This window comes from Episyrphus balteatus, chromosome 4 (genome assembly GCF_945859705.1).
Source record: "Episyrphus balteatus chromosome 4, idEpiBalt1.1, whole genome shotgun sequence".
In the NCBI taxonomy this organism is placed as follows: Eukaryota; Metazoa; Arthropoda; class Insecta; order Diptera; family Syrphidae; genus Episyrphus; species Episyrphus balteatus.
This window is the reverse complement of record NC_079137.1, coordinates 67,841,671-67,861,311: the sequence shown is the minus strand read 5'-3', so window position 1 is coordinate 67,861,311 and position 19,641 is coordinate 67,841,671. Positions and strand designations below refer to the sequence as shown.

At 29.5% G+C, this 19,641-nt stretch overlaps 1 protein-coding gene across 1 annotated transcript in view; it reads right to left on the bottom strand.

Annotated features, from left to right (window-relative positions):
• Positions 1-19,641, bottom strand: part of LOC129918209 (delta-1-pyrroline-5-carboxylate synthase) — a 32,746-nt gene that overhangs the window by 6,533 nt on the left and 6,572 nt on the right. Inside the window, exons 3-8 of the mRNA XM_055998607.1 lie at positions 8,927-9,067; positions 8,579-8,686; positions 3,613-3,780; positions 3,296-3,484; positions 3,024-3,216; positions 2,598-2,839 (exon numbers count right to left, since the gene is read on the bottom strand). Coding sequence (XP_055854582.1) covers positions 2,598-2,839; positions 3,024-3,216; positions 3,296-3,484; positions 3,613-3,780; positions 8,579-8,686; positions 8,927-9,067 — 1,041 coding nt within the window. The remainder of the gene's footprint in view (positions 1-2,597; positions 2,840-3,023; positions 3,217-3,295; positions 3,485-3,612; positions 3,781-8,578; positions 8,687-8,926; positions 9,068-19,641) is intronic.

The following is a 19,641-nucleotide window of genomic DNA, read 5'->3' as shown; positions in this document are numbered from 1 at the left end:
AATCTTCTTACAACTTTTTTTTATGAACACAGTGGCTAAAACTTTTGAAAAGTTTTTTTTTTGTTAGTTTTCCTTTTTTTTTTTGAAGATAGACAGGCACCTTTATTTATATTTACTTTTGAAAATCTATTTATTTCTTGGGGGAAGATTAATTTGCAATCAAGTATCAAATGAGATGCAAAGCATTATTATCTTTGTACTATTCTATTTTGGGCAATGGTAATAGGTATCTGGTGCCGTAAAAACATTTTACAAAAATCAAAAGTTATCTTTTGATAATTCTCTACGTTAATGATAAAATTATATAAATTTTTTTTTAGTTTTTTTAATATCAACGAAAGAGAAGAAGATTTGAAGAATTTTCGTCTTGAATGTGTGGAGAGCGATGGTATATGAATAATTGGCGTATAAACAAAGTGGGTTTGGAAGCTTTACTATTCTTTTATTGGGTTACTCGGTACTTAAAAATCTGAAAAATGCACAAGGATCAGCATTTTCAAGGCAAACTAATATAAAATATTACAAATAGAAAAAGGTGGTCCCCAAAAATCAACTGGTCCTAGACCAAAAGAGATATTTCCTAACCAATAAAATTCTCTCAAAATAGTACGCATACGCCATAGTGACCATTTAAGTGTACACTTTGAAATCTGTTGTATTAAAAATAAACAAAAGGCGAATCGGACTGTGATGAGTATTAAATCAAAGTAGTTTAGTTTGAATTTGGATTTTCGACAATAGAAAAGATGTATTGAGTTACATAATTATTAAACTTTCTTATAAAGCAAAAAGAAAAAGACCTTCAAGCGAAGGTGTAACGAAAAATTTCTATGAAAAAAAAAAGTATAAAACCGTTGATTTTTATATTATATGTAGAACAGGGCTTCAAAAAAAATCATTGTACGTTTTAAAAAAAAAAGATTTTCGAAAAATTTATTTGCAATTTTTTATATTAAATTGAACATTTTTATACAAACTAAATCGTTGAAATCAGTTAAGTCGTTTAAAAGTCTGAAATCAAGAAAACAGTTCTCTGGAAGGTACCGTTATTAACGTTTTTTTTTTTCAAATTAAAATCATTAAAGCAGTTATACCTTTAATTTTGGTTCTTAAAAAATTTCAATTTTATTTCTAGAGAATCATTCAAAAATCTTTAAAATCATGTTTACTTTCGAAAACTTGGACAAACTTCCTAACAACTCCGACGTCGATAAGTGATGGTAGAGAATGGCAAAAAAGAGACAATTCTGTCTTTCTGTCTTACACTCGATTAATTTTTTTTTCTTTTTTTTTTCAAAAATGGTAGTTAATAGTCTTGAATTATAAGAAATTGAATTCTTTTTAGATCAAAACTGGCAGTACCTGTAAGTATCTAAAATAGTTAAGTTATTGTTTCAAAAACGACTCAAACGATGTTGACAAAACTAAGATTCTTTTTTGACATAAATTAAATATTTTTTGAGACGTAATGAACAGGTAATTTTATTTAAGAATTTCTGGTAAAAGACTAAACCGATTTTAACAAAAGTTTTTATACAGAAGCATTTAAGTAACCGTTATACTAAAATTTTATAAAATTTTTAAAAAACCCTATTTTTTCATTTAAAAAAAAATTTTTTGAAGAATCAATTTTTAGAAAACGGGTTGATGATAAAATTTCCGTCTCAATTCTCTTTACATTCATAAAAATGGGATCATTTAAAATATAATCATTTTATCAAAAAAAAAAAAAAACCGACTTCCATGAATCAAAACAGGGTTTTATGGTTTTTCTAATTGTTCCTATGGCCAAAACTGAACGAAATTAAAATGGGACTGCATTGCAGCCACCAGCTATACAAAAAGAATTACCAAAATTGGTTCAATTAGTCCAAAGTTATGAGGTAACAAACACAAAAAAAAAATACGGAAAAAAAATCTTGAACATGAAAGGAAAAGCTACTTTTACCATGGAAGCAAGTGCTCGTAAACCAGCCGTGCATTGTGTTTATAGAACAAGCAAGTTATTTATATTTTCTATTTTATTTTTAAGAAAATCTAACTTTTCTGAAAACTTCAAAACACCATGTAAACAAAGCAATTTTTAAAATTTTTACATTTACATTTTCTTCAAAAAAAAAAAAGAATTGAATTTTGCGGGAAGAGAAGCCATTTTGGACAATAGTTCGACGCTAGTACAAAGAGAAACATATAAAAAACAGAAAGTTTCAGTCTGAAAAATACTTTTTGAGATATTTTAGGACAACTTTCGTTTTAAATAATATTTCGATTTTTTTGTAACGAAACGAAATTAAAGTTTTTTCTTATAAAAATCTCACAATAAGTAGGCCCACCTGATAAGAACAGCTTTTACGTCTATATAATTGTCCTCTGATCAAACAATTGAATAAAGTTTTCCATGAAAAAGGATCAATATGTTTCTGGAAAAAATTATGATTATACATGTTTAAGAACCTTCTTTCAAAAATCGAAAATCCTTTTGAAGTTCAAACTTTTCCAAATATGAAAAAATATTTAATCAATCGAAAAACCTTTTGACATCCTTCTCTAACTTTTCAAAACCTCCTTTATACCAATATTTATTTACTAATACTAACCTTATGACTTGAATCAGCAATCTGTTTCAATCCCACCGACAAATTTTTCAATTTGCCAGAATTCAATGACAACCTTGACATTAATGGTTTAGCTAAACCACTTTTTTCAGCTTCAGCCAAATCCAATGCATTGGCACTCAATATAAAATCTTGTTTGGCAACCAAGAGGTCAGCTAGTGTATTAACAGCATTAGCTCTTTCCTCTGGAGATAAAGCTTGCATTTGTCGGCCACCAGTACGTGCTAGAAAAAAAAATTAAAAACAAATATAATTTTGTTATAAAACTCTTCTCCAAAGTCCCCCAAAACAACCCCTCGAGAGATAAAATCCACTAAATTTCTCTCAAAAAATTCAAAAATTCCTCTTAATTAAAATTTATATCAAAAAAGCAAAACAATACAAAAAAATAAACTACAGCATATTTACCATTTTCAGCTAGAGTTTCGACAGGAGTGGAAAATCCTTCTGTGGACTCGGTAAAGAACGTTCCAACCTTCCTGCCACCAATTATTGTTTTAATAGCCTTCTCTTGCATACCGTTGCAAATGACAACACTCACACCCCGATCCAATGCCCAGGTAGCTGCTTTAACTTTCGAATCCATGCCACCAGTTCCAACCTAAAAAAAAAGGACACCATCATCATGGCGATGGTGTTATATTAGAAACTATTCCGCCAGAGGGCAACAAAAGTTTTACCTTTGATTTTTTGCCAAACTCAATGCTTCGCATATCGTTGGAAGTGTAGGTGTGCATCAACTTGGCACCATCCTCCCATGGCGGCTTATTGTAAATCCCGTCGACGTCTGACATCAAAATTAGTAAATCAGCTTGCACTTCTGCGGCCAGCATGGCTGCCAAGCTGTCATTGTCCTTTATAGCAATACCCTGGGCATCATCACAAAAAAAAAAGGATATAATAAATAAAGAAGAACAAATTGCAATCTCGTTATTTCTTCTTCTGGTCCTGCTGGTAGCTTTCAGCTAGTTGAGAAAATAATGGAAGCAATACTCACTTTCTTAGATCCGGCTGGTAGATCATCGTCCTTAATAAACATTGGCGGGGATACGGCATCGTTTGTATTAATAATTGGAACGATGTTCAAACTAATCAATTCCGAGAGCGTACAGAAGAGATTATTTCTTGTTTCCTCGTTGTAGAAATCTGGTTTTGTAACAAGGACCTGCAACGAATAAACAAGGAAAATGAGAAATAGAGACACCCCTTTTTGAATCCTTGTCTTGTTCCTTGATAGTTGTGTTGTGTTCTTTTGCGTTTTTTTGATGGGTTTTCTGTGCGGCGGCGGTGGTGTTAGAAAAAGAGAGTGTGAGAATTTTGTCAGGATGTTTCTGGTGCACAGGAAAGACAGTTGGTGTGGTTTATAGGAGTTCGCTTTCGTTTCGAAGATAGAAGAAGAGTATATTCTATAAGGAAACTTTATTGGTTGTGCATTATTATGCATTGCGGATACCGCAGTTCCATTTCTTATTCATGAATCAGAATCCTTTTTTTTTTTGTCTTTTGCAGTGCACTCTCTATACCTACAAGTTTTCCAATACTTCTTCTTGTCTTTCTTCAAAGGAGAGATCTTATTACTGTGCATCATTCGAATCGATTTAGCTATTCCCATATCTATACAATACAGAGAGATGAGGTGTTTTTTTGTGTGGTGAAGATTGTGCGAGAAGTTTTGTTCTATAGCAGGATAAATTTTCGCAAAAGAAAAGCACCTCTAAGGATATAACTTTGCTGTGAAAATGTACTGAAGAACTATAAAGTACGTGGTGTTATTTACTGCAATATTGATGATATGGAAAATCTTACAATATTATGCAATTTTTGCAAATTTGCAAAAAAAAAGTTAACTTTGCTGACATATTTTTTGTTGTTGATGAACTTGACTTTTACGTGTTATGTTATTATTTGCATAAAAGCATATGACAAATAATTGTCCGCATTCAACCAAAACAAGGAATCATAAAATCTATGCATGAATTAGATTCTATACGAGAGAATGAACTTAGGATTTTATTTGCGAACTCTTCGAAACATCAGAATTTATGGCTTGAGTGGTTCAAAAATAATATCCCAGTGCAGTTTTTCGAATCTTGAAATCCTTCGAAATCAGTTTTCATTATAAAACAGGTCCAATTCTTTAAAAGTCGATGTGGAAACCTCTAATTTCTTGAAAAACGTTCTTTGTATAAAAATAAGGAGTCTATTAAGTAGAAAAGCTATCTTGGAAGTAACCGAAAGCTCCTCCATGAGAGCCTTATAATTGTTTTCTTAGAAAATCGGCCATTTCCTCGCATGAGGATTTCAACCTTCAAAAATTTGGTTCCGATTCACCACAGCTATCAAACACAGCTATAAAACAATTTGAAATGATTTGTATTCATAATACGGCATCGCTGTACGAGCTTTTATGTACAATTACATATAAAATTAATTTAGCATTAATTCAAACGTCCTTTCTTCCTCGCTCAAGAGTATAGACCAACTTTTTGACCAAAAGGGTAGAATTTTACGTGCCATTGGATTTGAAACTTACACCAAGTGATTATAACGAAAATGCATGTAACTGATCAAAAAGCTACACATCAAACGAATGAAAACGAAATTCTAGCCCGTAAGTTCTTCAAAGCCAAGCCAGATAGTTGACGAAACAGTGGGAAATATTTAGTCTTTGATGGAGCGGACAGTTTCAAGTTGATCTCAAATGACTTGAGATTCGAAAATGATGGCGAATAACTGGAGATCGAGCTTGCTCGAAATGACTATTGAATGTGGCCTTCAGCACTGTATTAAACCATACATGTTTTCATAAGTAAGTGATTTTTTTAACCTCAGCTTAATTTGAAGACGGAAAAGCCCGAATCTTTGCTTCATGTTAAATAAATAATGTCCACTGGGTTGTTAAACACGAATCTGAATAACAAAGTATTTCACGGCAGCTATTAGACTTTAGCGAGAAAGTGCAAACAAAATGCATTATTATTTGAGGTTTCGTTTTTTAAAGTGAGCTATTTTTGAAAAAAAAAAATTTATACATATCTAAAAAGCGGAGACAATTCCATAACAATTTTAATGTTTTATGTAAATCTTAGGTTTCCACTTAAGAGAACTTGAAAAAAAAACGTAATTTTTTTTTTTAAGAAATCACTACAAAAAAAAAAAAATATTTTGATTGTTTTCAAAAAGTATCTACTAATTTGTATGAATTTTTAACTCTTGCAAAAAGAGCTCGATTTTAGAAAAAATATTCCAAAAGATTTTTTTTTCTTTGTTGGATAATTTCAAACTCGTGTTTTGCATTCCGAACAGAATAGACATTGAGTCAGCCATTAAAATCAAATACACCACCACTTTCGAATTTTATATTATGTATAAATTGATTGGCCTATAAATGAGGACAAGTAGGTATTAATTGCAATTAATTAACATTGGGTACTTACTCAAATTAGGAATATAAACTTGTATAAAAAGAAAACCTTATCTTGGAACTTTATTGTATCCAAACCTGTTAAATTTTTCAAGAAATACATTTTTAAAAATTGGAGGAAAACTTATAAACTAGTAAAATTAGACCGAAATTTGGGGGTACCTACGCACAGTGGCCCATTTAGACAAAAGTGCTTGCAATATTCATTTTTCGGGTGGGTCGATAATGAAAAACTTTTAGATCACTGGATTCACAAATGGTTGGAGCTCGAGTATTCGAAAAAAATTTTCAATTTGGGTTATTGGTGTGCCTTATAGAGCAAGTCAAAGTTAATAAATTTTTTACTATGAAAAAAAAATCTGTTTTTTATTTTTTTTTCTTAGCTTTGAGTGTTAAAACTAGGAAGAGGGCTCCTAAAACGTTTTGATTTTTATTTTTTTTCAAATGCTGTGTAAATATTTAAACCAAAAATTAAAAAAAAAAAAATTAAAAAATTTATTTTTTAATTGTTTAATTTAATGTTTTTTGAAACACTGTTTTTTGCACACTTTTTCGACTTCAAATTGCATAGAAAAAAAAAATTCCTACGTAATCAAACCAAGCTCAGCTGATTCAAAATCCTTATATATTTCTTAATAAAAATCCAAAAGCTCAGCTGCGTCTTTTGCATCCAACTGAGCTAGAGCGATTTGATTTGAAAAGGTCAGTCATTTTTTCGACATTTTTTTTTTCATGTGTGAAAATAAAATCTTGGAAAATTAGAGTTCTTTGTTTTGTAAGTGGTGGATTTCAATAACATGATTTTTTATGAATATATTGCGACCAAGGAGATGGAAAAGAGAAGAAAACAAGCGATCCAAACGCGTTTTCGAGAAGAGCTTGGACTTGATGTGGATAAACCAAAGAAAGGCTATTTAAATACTAATAATGGAAACACTTCAAGGAGAACAATCAAATGCAACCGCTTGAATAACTGGAGTCAATGGAGAAGTTATTATGATGCTGAAAATAATACCTACTGAATGTTTTGAATTGCAGGGAAGTAGTGAATGCAGTTAAATTTGGAGAGTATACTAAGAAAACAGCAGAGCTTCTAAAAAAAAGTATCCTGAAAAACTACTCACGCCTACTCTTCACAAAATAATGGTCCCTAGTCAAAATATCATCGAATATCAATCACTTCCACTTGGAGAACTGTCAGAAGAAGCCCAGGAGTGCAAAGTTGAAGACCATAAGAAGTATAGATATCAAAATACGTGCAAAGTTTCAAGGATTCGGCAGAATGAAGACCTATTTAACATGCTGTCAACCTCATCGGACACACCTATTTCTTCCTTAAGGCATGTAAGAAACTAAAAAGATCTGCAAGAACAATACTCTCCAGAAATGATGAGCTTATTACAAATTACCCCGGACTTAGATGATAGTTTTGAAGAAATCCAGTGTTTTACCATTATGTTTACAACCTTATCTAAAACTTTTTATTTTAACACCAAATTCTGAAACACCCTGTAAAGTTTTTTTTTTTTTTTTAAACTACAATTTTCATAGCCTTGGAAATTTCCTTCAAGATAAAAAAGAAATTGTGGCGATGTCTTTATTTGTTTAGAAGATATTAATTTTGCAAGCAAAAAAGTCAAAACGGGCCACTGTGCTACGTGACAAAATTAATACCTCAGTGCTGCAAATCGATTCATTTCAATTTCTATAGATGTTTCTGCTATATATATTTTGAACATTTATGTCAAAAGTTGAAAGAAATGTACCTAACTGATTTTGAGAATAGATAGACACAAAACTCCCAAAATTTGTCTTTGGCTCGATTCCTTAAAGTTCTTATTGGTGCTCGTTATTGAGCAGCTGATTTAAATAGGTTTACAAATTTTCGAATTTTATAATAACCAACTTAAATTTTATAATTAAATAACCCTTTTTTTACGATAGCAAAGCATATGATTCTGACTTAAATATTTGACATTATCATAAAATTGCTGATATTATTATTTAAAATTTTCAATAATTCAATTTACAAAAGAAAACTAATATGAATAGATTTGAAATAATATATCAACCAATATATTGAAATTTGTGTCATCAATTTCAATAAAATCTTGGACAAAGGTCTATTCTTTTATAAAACTATATTGACCCTTTGACTAAGAACCAATCCCTTACCACATTATTAGAAGAAAAAAAAATTCTAAATATATTACTTATTCAAAGTATCTAACCCTGAAAGTTAATATAATTTCCAAAATATCATATTTATTCATCTTTATTAAAATCCAAACTATAGGCACTTTATATCCTTTTCTCCATTTTTTTTTTGTATTAAATCGTTTGTCTATTTCCTTTAACTTTTTGCCAAAATAGAGTCATATCCGGATGAATCTCTCTTAAACCATTATTTCAATTCTTATGAAAAAAAAAAAAAATAATAAAAGAAATAATAATAAAATCAACCACAACACAACTGCCAATGGCAACATCATCAAAAAAGAAATTCAGAAAAAAACTATAACAAACAACAACAACAAACCTGAGCTATCTTAACTCCATACTGTGCAAACATAGCATCATATAAGGACATCAATCCCGATTGTCCAACAGCAGCTGCTGCTCTAGGTTCCAATAGTACTGGAGCTTCCTGTGGCGCCATGAAATGATGAAAATGTGATGAAATAAAATATAGGACAAAATTAAAATCAAGTTTATGTTTGGTATTTCCAGGAAAAATAAAAAGAAAAAACCCAAAAAAAAAGATTGGAAAAGGATATTTTTGTTTCTGTCATTGTCATCATCATCCTTTTTATTATTACTCTTCTTGGAATTTCATATTTCTTTTTTTTTTTGTTTGTTTCTTATTAAAATACAAAAAAAAACTTACATTATGATGATCCTTTGGTGATAGAGTTTCTCTCATTGACAAAGACATTAATAGTTCTTGTGCGAGTTTTTGACTACCAAATGCTACAGCTCCACTCGTTACCATCATTACTTCACGTCCTTCCAAATGACATTCAGCAACCTTAACAAAAATAGAAGATAAAGCAAAAAAATAAGAATAAATCATGAATATCTTTAACATTTGTATTAGTTTTTTTGTTGTATGTATCTTTTTTTTGTTCTGAGAAAAACTAAATCAAATGAGATTGAATGTTCATATGAATCAGATATTGAAAACAGTGCTGTCGCTCTCTAATCTATCCAAACAACAAGGTTAAGAAAGGTAAAATAAATTCAAAAGTGGTATCGATTTCTCTATTCATGAAATAATTTAAAAAAAAAAAAGATTTCAATAATGTAAAAATTACTGGCATTTTATTTATGAAAGGAAAAAAGTTATCAGTACTAAAAATAAATTCTGTCCAATTAGTTATTTATAACATTACTGGAAAACGAAAAAGGAAAAATCAGAAAATTGGAAATAGTTTTCGATAAAATTTCTTATTATTATTGAACTAACATAAAAAATCGTAAAACTGCAGAAAAAAATATAATAATCTTATGTCGATTTACTCCCATCAAATCTATGCTTTAAAAAAGCCTGCGTCTAGTTATGTTTACATACAGGTTTCATACATTAAATTTAGATTTTTTTTTCCATTTTTTAAATTCATTCAATTTTAAATCAAATTGACTCTTTTGCAAATCAAATTCACCTTCTGAAAAAAAGCTATTTTTTTAATTAATTTACTTTAATGCACATTATAAAAGCTATTTCTTTTTCCCGAAGCCTGTAAGAACAAAATTAGTGTCATTTGAGGAAAATAGGAAAGTTTATTTTTTTTTTAAACACTGTACCTATGTGTTGAAAACAATATTTTTGGACCGTTATTAACAGTACCTGTTATAGAAGTTTTTGTTTTTAATTTTTGAATTTATCCTAAGTGATTTAGCTGTTTTCAACGAAAAATTTTATGCAGAAGCTTTTAAGTAGCATTAAAAAAAATACTTTTGGATTTTTATAAAAGTTTCAAAAAAAAAAAACAAGTTTTTTGAAAACGGGTGGATACATTTTTTAAAACTTAATTTTTAAGCGTTTTGAATAAAATTGGTTCAGCCTCTGACGAAATAAACTTGGGGAAAAAATTAAGGGATAAGAAAACTTTTCAATTTTTTTGAGATTTTTCAAGTAAATTAAAAAAAAAAAAATAATAATTTAAAAACTCAAACTTTCTAGTTTTAGATATGAAAACAATTTTCAAGTAATATGTTTCGCTCAAGCCTATTGAATAGCGACAATTTTTACTTGCGATATAGGTACATACTATAAATCAAGTTAAAAAAAAGAAGTTGAGATAACAATCAGACATGATATTAAGAAGATAGAGAATGCAAAAAAAGTTTGTCCCGTTAGTCCGTCTGTCTGTCTGTCTGTCTGTATATGGACCTACAGCCTAAACGGATGGACCGATTAACATCAAACTCGGTAAGTAGCGTTTTTTTGCGACTCTCCAGACGGGTTTTTTAGAATTAATTTTTTTGAACCAAAAGTAACGGTACCAGTCATATAACGATTTTGAAAAAATTGAATTCCCTCAAAAACGGCTTCAACGATTTTGTTAAAAAAAAATCATATATTATTTTAAATATAGTTGCTATCTTTAAATGAAAATTTTTTTCGAAAATCAACTAATAATTCGATTTCAACAATAATTTTTATGCTAAAAAAAAAATAATTTTTTACTTTTAGAAAAATTTTAAAATTTTTTTTTTTAAATCAAATTTTCGAAAATGGGACATTGAATTTATTTGAAATTTTGGTTTTAGATGATCATTACCAATTTTATTTTAAAACTCTTTTTCCAAACAAATATTAATAGAAATGTATTATTTTTTTTTTTAAACGGCTCCAACGATTTTGAAATTTGTTTTTCTAAAAATGCATCTAAATAATACAAATGAAATTGCATACTTGTTTTGGAGCTCAATTTGATTTCAGATGTTGTTTTATTTTTTTGAAAAACGATTTGTATGTGTTTTTTTTTTATTATTTTTTGTTTTTATATACCTAGAATAATAACGTTTATTGAAATTCTATATAAAAAGTACATTTTTGTTTTTTTTTTTTTCGAAATTCAACCTGTTCTTCAAAAAAAAATTCCAATGGATCGGATTGTTCATTCAGTGAATTTGTTTTTTTTTTTTTAAGTTGTTGAGGAATCGAACTTTGAATGGAAAAAATTTAAATCTTTTAACGAAATACCCAAACAAAAGAAAAGAAGTAGAACTTCGAAGGAAAGGATAACCCAAAACAATGACAAAAAAATTAACTTATCTTATTTCAAACCGTCAAAATTCTAACTCTACTCCTGAAACAAACAAAAAAAGAACCTCATGAAATTGTAAGATTCAAGGATATTATCCTAATTGCGATCGGATGTTGATGATGATTAGTATAATTTGCTTTATTACTTTTGGGTTCGCACTCATTCGTGACCAAAGCCTATTTTTAATGTCAACTAACTTAAATGAATATTAACCTTTTTTGGTGTAATTTTGAAACTTTTTTGTATATGGATATTGTATGTGTGTGAATGACCCAAGGGGGTTTATAGTCCATAAAAAAGTAAACCCTTGGGAATAAAAAAAATTCAGTGCGAAATATAAAAAAGTTACTTTTATGACTTCTTAAAAACAACAAAATACAAAACAATCAATATAGCACCCAAGATCCTTATAACATTGAAGGGCAATATCCTTGACATGACACAAATTTTCCTATGATGCCTCATCTCACGTATTCATCTTTAAGTATTTTGACTGACATCTTCTCACGTTCTGACCTGTTTAGTGTTTATTTGTTTATTTTCTTTTTCAGTTCACCTGAGTCCAGTATCATCATAAAAAATATACTTCAGTTTTTATTTTTTTCTCACTCTCCAACAACTGACTACAAATTTGTTATGACTATGACGCCTCTTATATAGAGCATAACATTAAGGACGAAACTGTTTTTTTTTTTTTGTTTTGTTTATTTTTTTGAAAAATGATATCTCGACCCCATAACACTGACGGAAGTCATGTGTGAAATAATTTCTCAAGCTCATAATACACATAAACTACATAAAAAAAAAACCCTCAGTATATATCCTTAAAGCCGCCCCAAGATCCTTGATGGTGATAACTCATTCAGAGGGTGTTTTTCGAGTTCATATACGTCGAGGACGACACGGTGTCATATGGTTGCACCAGAAGCATCAGTATGAAGGAATAAATAAAAGATGTACATACTTCACCCCTACTCTTGGGGCTCAACAAAAATACACTTCGCGTCACTTGAATAGAAACAACATTTTTTCTTAAGAAAATAGCGATTGGCGCTTTGGTGAGGTAACTTAGTAGATTTTTGGTTTTGCATTTTCAAAGAGAAACTTTTAACAAACAATGTTGTAAAAACAAAAAACCCAAAACAGAAACCGTATGGCTTCTAGTTGCGTTTTTTCGCATTACCTCACAAAAAACAGTGTTTTTTTTGCGTCACTTGAATAGAAACAAGCTCTTAAATTAGATAAAAATGATGAAAAATCATGGAAAACACTAATTATAGTAAGGCAATATTAAGCTTTGACATTATTTGCACATTATAACCAATTATGAGCTACGAGCTACCAATAGGCACCACAGAAAATGCATAAATAGAACTTAACATTGAAAATGCACTTCTACTGTACACAATCGTGGACCTAATTGGAGAAAGTGATAAAAGTGTTTGGTAACTTCTTACAAATTAAGAAAATGACATTTTCTACAATTTAAGGATTGAATAAGTGAAATAAACTTTCGTTTTTATCCGGAATGCATCTGTTTTGTTTTTATTGCGTTGTTTTTTCTTGAACTATCCTTGTGCAATCTCTAAGACGGTTGTTCTTCCACGTTCCTAAACCTGCCAAGAGCTTCTACCATTATTTCTTTGTAAAAGTTAGCATCTGTTTTTGAAGCGTGAAGCTTCAATTTTGCTATTGCACATCATAAAAACAAAGCGTATTACTATAACACATTTTAGTGCCCTTTATTGGCGATGCGATAAAGGTTATTCTTTTATAAACCAATGAAATAGGGCTAATATTAACGTGGTCCATCTGAGTTGGTATGTTTTCCTTTAAAAAACCACTCTTTACCTCACTACTTTTCAGTTCGAATGCGACTATAAAATAGTTAACTTTTTTGTAATCTTAGTAGAACTTAAAATGTTGTTATTTTGCATTTTGAGGCTTTTTAAATGCTGTGCACCTTTTATAACTTCCATGATGGAACAAACCAACACATTACCATCGCACTAACACCACGTTTTTGACCGATTTTAGCGGCAAAGTGAAGGAAATTGCTGCTAGTTTTTAAATTATTTTTTTCTCTGCTCTTGATTTGGGTCTCACCTGTCTTATTTTTTTATTCAATCACTAGTTTACGATATTTCAAAAATATTCTATACAAATTTGGTAAATTTTCCAATATCTTTCGCGATTTTTCATAGTGCAAGTGCATTTCCAATGTTAGCTGCTATTTATGCATTTTCTGTGATGCCTAATGGTAGCTCGTAGCCCATAATTGGTTATAATGTGCAAATAATGTCAAAGTTTAAGACTGCTTTACTAAAATTAGTGTTGTCCATGATTTTTCATCATTTTTATCTAATTTAAGAGCTTGTTTCTATTCAAGTGACGCAAAAAAAACACTGTTTTTTGTGAGGTAATGCGAAAAAACGCAACTAGAAGCCATACGGTTTCTGTTTTGGGTTTTTTGTTTTTACAACATTGTTTGTTAAAAGTTTCTCTTTGAAAATGCAAAACCAAAAATCTACTAAGTTACCTCACCAAAGCGCCAATCGCTATTTTCTAAAGAAAAAATGTTGTTTCTATTCAAGTGACGCGAAGGTATAAACAAAAAATATAGAAGAAGTCCTTTTTAAACATCATACCCTACTACGAACAACCAACATCGCCTCTTCATTCATAAGAAAAAGTAGCATGTTGACTTCTAATTTGTATCCTTCAAAAAGTTTTTTCACATTTTTCGGGTAAGAGGGGATTCTATGGAGTTCACACATTATGTCATTATATATGGATGTCCTTGTAAAAGTTGAAAGTTTATCCTTTCAAAAATATATCACATTGTCTGTTTTATACACTTTTTTTTGTGTTGATGCTATTGTTGTTTTTTTTTTTTTTTTGCAAACATCCTTCCTGCCTCTTTCCATGTTATTTACTGTTTATATAGGATATAGGCAGAGAAAAAGGATAATTTATGGAGCAATAATAATGTGTGTTATTTTTATTTTTTTTTAAATTTATTGGATTATCAGCACAATTTTGTATGCATGTGTGTGTGATGTGCATGAATGATAGGATTTCCGCAAAAGGAAGTCAGATTTTTTTAAGAGTGTTTTTTTTTTTATTTTGAAAGCAAATGACTTTGCAGATTCATTTTGAAATGAAATTTTTAAGGATTTCTTGATTTTGAAGCCTTTTTAGACACAAGGAATGAAAGATAATGACGCGTGAAGTTTATTTTTGGTTTTTTTTTTTTTTTTTTGAGTAATTTGAAGAAAATTACTTAGATTGATTTGAAATTGATGATGATAGATGGATTTGGTTTATATGAAGAGGAACTAAGCATAACAAAAGAATAAAAATCTGCTGAGGTTTTGAAATTAAGAGTTCTCTTACGCATAACTTTTCAATTGAAAGACAGTTAGAGAGAATTTTTAAGTCATGACTGATTGGCGGCAGTTTTACTGAGTTTGTGGTTTTTCAAAATGAAAAACAAATAAATGAAACCATTCTAGTGGAACTGAGATTTAGGTCTTAAAAGTTAAAAAGTATTGAAATTAAAGAAAAAGGGGCTTATGAGATAGATCTTAAAAACTTTTAACTACCCTACCCATATTCTAACTTTGTTTTATTTTTGTTCAAAAAGAAAACCCTTTTCATAGGTAGCTCTTTGAAATAGAAACAAAATGTCTAGGAATCACTTTTATGGATCTTTCACTCATCCTACCTAATAGTTTTCATCCTGTAAGAATATTAGAGAAAAAGTTTCAAATACGATTTTGCTTTGTAGATTATTATTATTTGTCAAGGAAATAAAAAATTAAATTAGAAAAAGCGAAACATAAATCTGATTCGCAGAATAATGTTTTCCAAAATCCAACTTTTGCAGATTTATTAAAAAATTAAATATACAAGTAGTAATTCAATATTAATGTTTTTGGACATAGGTATTATGCCCGACAAAATGTTGTCATTGAATTCGAGGCATTCATGTTTTACAAATCAGGGTTATCGAAAAATAACCTAACGTTTTAAGTACCATGGGGAAGTAGTGTTTTTCATAGCTAAAAGTTTTTTTTTTACAAATCACACGAGTTAAAATGGAACGATTAATTTGATAAAGTCGGATAGTTTTAAAAGTTGAAAACTTCTCAAAAAAATAATTGAAAAATCTATTAAAATGTTGTTGCTCTTATGACTTATGCCAACGGTTGCTTAGAATGTTAAAATTTCTTATGTAAACATTCATAAAAGAATAATTTAAATTGAGTTTTATAAAAAAAATTAAAACAAAACATTTTGTTTTTGTGTATGGGGAAAATACTTTAAAATTTTTTTTTTATTTCCAAACGAAACATATTATTTGATCTCTTGTAAAAAATTAAATCATTACAGCCGTAGAAAAAAAATATTTTTTTTTCTATAGAAATATTAAAAGATTTTTCAAAAAAAAATATTTTTTGTGCAACATTTAAGAATTCATCGACCAGTTTTTAAAAAATTGATTTTCAAAAAATATTAAATTGAAAAATCAGGTATTTTTGAAAATTTGCAAAATTACGACTACTTTAACACATCTTAAATAAAAATTTCGTTAAATTTACTGACTCGTATGCGGTAAAATGAGGAATCGAGAAAACATTTTTTTTTTATTTTGAAAAATTAGATCTTATTTTCGACTTAACATTAAAATTTGTTATCAAAATCGTTAGAGCCGTGTTTGTAAAGTTAGAAGTAGGCTTTAATGTTCCATTAAATGAAATAAAATAAATTTTATTAATTTTCATATTTTTTGTTTTGGTAGTTATTTATTTCAAAATTACTGGGCCTATTGTGTACTATGTAACAAAAACAAGGTTTTAAAATATACGCGGGTGACCTATAACGTTTTTTAGAGCTCGTTGAACTGATTACGAAACGTTATTCAAAAAAGTGACGATTTTCTTAGAATGAAATTTCAACGAATTTAGATTTAAGGATCCGACCAAATTTATTAATCATTAATAAAAACCCAGGAATTTTTATTTCTCTAATTTCATTATTGATCCACATGATAAGTGAAACATTTATATCAAAGTTTTTAGGCGTGCCATTTATATCACTATAGATTTTATTAACTTATCAGAGATTTGTGGACACTTTATAGATCCGTTAATGAAACATTTCTACCAATTACATTTCTACCAATTACACTGGTCTGCAAAATTTAGCTTTTTTTTCTCCTTCAAATAATTCACTGGTCAACAAGGTTTTTGCCACAAGAACCAAAATATACTTTTCTAGTAATTTTCGGGGTGCTGAATCCGAATCTAAAGACAGAAAAGTTTGATTGGCCTTCGTTTTTGAAATATTACCGTTAGAAAATGTCAAAAAACGTAATATTGGCTGTTTTCGAGGTTATGTCTTTATGTGGAGTAATTCATTATGAATAAATTTGAAACGGTTATTATAGCAACATATATTCTTCTTTCAAAAACTGTTTAAATTTTCCCGATATCTCTTTTATTGCCCGAGATATTTAAAATTTAAGTAGCGGTCTTTGAATCAGAAACAACACTGGCCAACCAAATTAAACTTTTTTTGCCACAAGAATCAAAATATACTTTTCTAAAGGTTTTTGGGTTGCTGAACTCGAATCCACAATCAGAAAAATTCTATTAGCCTTCGTTCTTGAAATATTACCGTTATAAAATGCAAAAAAAGGTTTTTTTTTATAACGGTAATATTTCAAGAACGGAGGCTAATAGATTTTTTCCGATTGCGGATTTGAGTTCAGCAACTCGAAAATCTTCAGAAAAGTATATTTTGGTTCTTGTGGCAAAAATTCTGTGACCAGTGACTTATACTTTAGATTAAGTTTAGTTTCTCTTTGGCTTATTAAATGAAACTTAAGATATCTCGAGCAATAAAAGAGATATCGGGAAATTTGAAACAGTTTTTGAAAGAAGAATATATATTGCTATAATAACCGTTACAAATTTGTTTATTATGAATTACCCCACATAATAACAGAATCTCGAAAACAGCCAAAATGACGTTTTTTAGCATTTCATAACGATATTATTTAAAAAACGGAGGCCAATCAAATTTTTCTGACTTCAGATTCGGATTCAGCACCCCAAAAACTACTAGGAAAGTATATTTTGGTTCTTGTGGCAAAAAAAAAGTTAAATATTGTTGACCAGTGTAATTTTTTGATATTATAAAAGATTAGACTTTCCTGAATCTAAATCTGGTTTCAGAAAAATTCTATCAGGTACCATTTTTGTAAAAATGATTTTTGAAAAATGTGAGTTAGACCAGGGTCGATAATTTTTGAAACCAAAAAAAATCATAGTAGAATGAAACCCATTGGAAAAGGAGGTGAATATGATGAAAATTAAAGGAAAAATAAATTACGGGCGAGCCGAGTTCGGGAAGTGGGTGGGTTGAGTTTTTAATGGTAAAAAATGGTATATCTCGATTTTCGGCAAAACTACAAATCCTATAGAAAAAAGTTGTATATCAAAGTTGTAGGTAATAAAAAGATCTACAACTTTTTATCAACAATTTTTTCACATAACCTCAAAATTTATGTGAAAAATTCAAAAAACCGAGTTTTCGGTTTTTTATTTTTATCTTTTTCAAAAACAACAATTTTTCTACGAAATTTGGTGAAAACTTACCTTATTATGTCCCAAATACACTGTAATTTATTTGATTTAAAATATTAATTTGTTCACCTTATTTTGACTTAACACCAAAAAAACACCCTAATTTTCAATCGAAAATTCACGTGTCAAAATATCAGCTTTTTTCAAAAAGTCGATGGGCATTTCGTTCGTTAAAATGTCTTTTTTCTGATGGTGTAAAAAAAAATTTTACATTAGTATACTATAGAACATGTTCTAGTAAAATTCAAAAAATGAAAAAAGCTTGAATTCGAAAAAAATTCATTCATCATTGCCCGAGTCGAACTTTATGTATGAATTTAGTACTCACAGTACTTAATAGAATCTATTTAAGTACTTCTCATCTTAAAATAAACCTAAATTAGAGCTTTGCATACTTACAAAACTCAGTATCTTCTGTGAAACCTTCACGACTGATGATTTACAACTTTTAAAACTGAAAACACTAGTTAAATCCTAAATATTCTGCTTGTGTCCTGAATTTTAGACCTTAGTATGTACTGGCTAATCTCTTTAAGCTTGGTAGATACTATTAACACTATTGAAGCTAGGTTGAGACTTTTAAAACTGAAACACTAATTAGGTGCTAAATGTACTTCATGTGTCTTAAATGTTTAACCCCTAAATTTGTACTCTTTCAGAGTTTGATGCTATGAAAACTCCAAATTCTAGTTAAGTTCTAAAAATGCAAGTTCAGACAAGCACGACCTTCGCCATTGCCTCTTGCACTTGACAAATTGAAGGCGATTCGAAGAAGTCATTCGGCGAGCGCGGATCAATGACTGTGTTGTCGCGTAATTTTAATTTTTGAACAGAAAAGTTTAAGTATTTGAAAATAAAAAAAATAATAATTTTCCGAAAAAACAGCTTACGTTTAAAAGTGTGAAAAAATATTAATTTGTGAAATAAAGTAATCCTAATAGAAAAAAAAAATGAAAGTGAAAGTGAAAAAAAAGATAAGACATTTTGTATCTATAGTGACAAATTTTTTTATAGGGCAAGTAGTGCTTTCGTGTCAAAACAAAATTAATCAAAAATGGAGAAGTTTAAAAAAGTTGTTTTCGTCATGACGCGACGTCTGTCGGTGTATGCGTCCGTGTCGGTGCGTTTGTGCGTGTTGTCACAATAAGCTGTATTCTACATGAAGCTGCGGCTTAAACGGGTGGATGGGTTTTTTTTTCGTAATTTCCAAGGTTGTTTTTTTTTATATTTATCAATTAAAAAGTGTATACAAAATTAAAAAAAATATGGGAAAAAAATTGGTTCATGATTTTTTAAAATTTTTTCTGATTTCTAGCTAGTACGTGCGACAGAGTGGTGTATTTTATTTACTTTTTTTTTGTTCAGAGCTTGTTCAAAGCTCTATGAGCTCAGAATAATAAAATGCACGACTGGGTCGCACGAACTTACGAACCGTGTTTTATTGGTAACTCAGTACTTAGCTGAATAAAATTTTGCATGTGAAGGGCAACAAATTACTGCTAAGGATAACAAATTACTGCTAAGGATAAATAAAATATGTGTTTTTTGTGGTTTGCAAAAAAAATTTCTAAATTTACAAATGCATTTTTGACTATTCGACAACAAATGATCGTTTGTACCATAAACAAAAAATACCAAGACTGGAAACTCGGCGGTCAACTGACGTTTGCCTACAA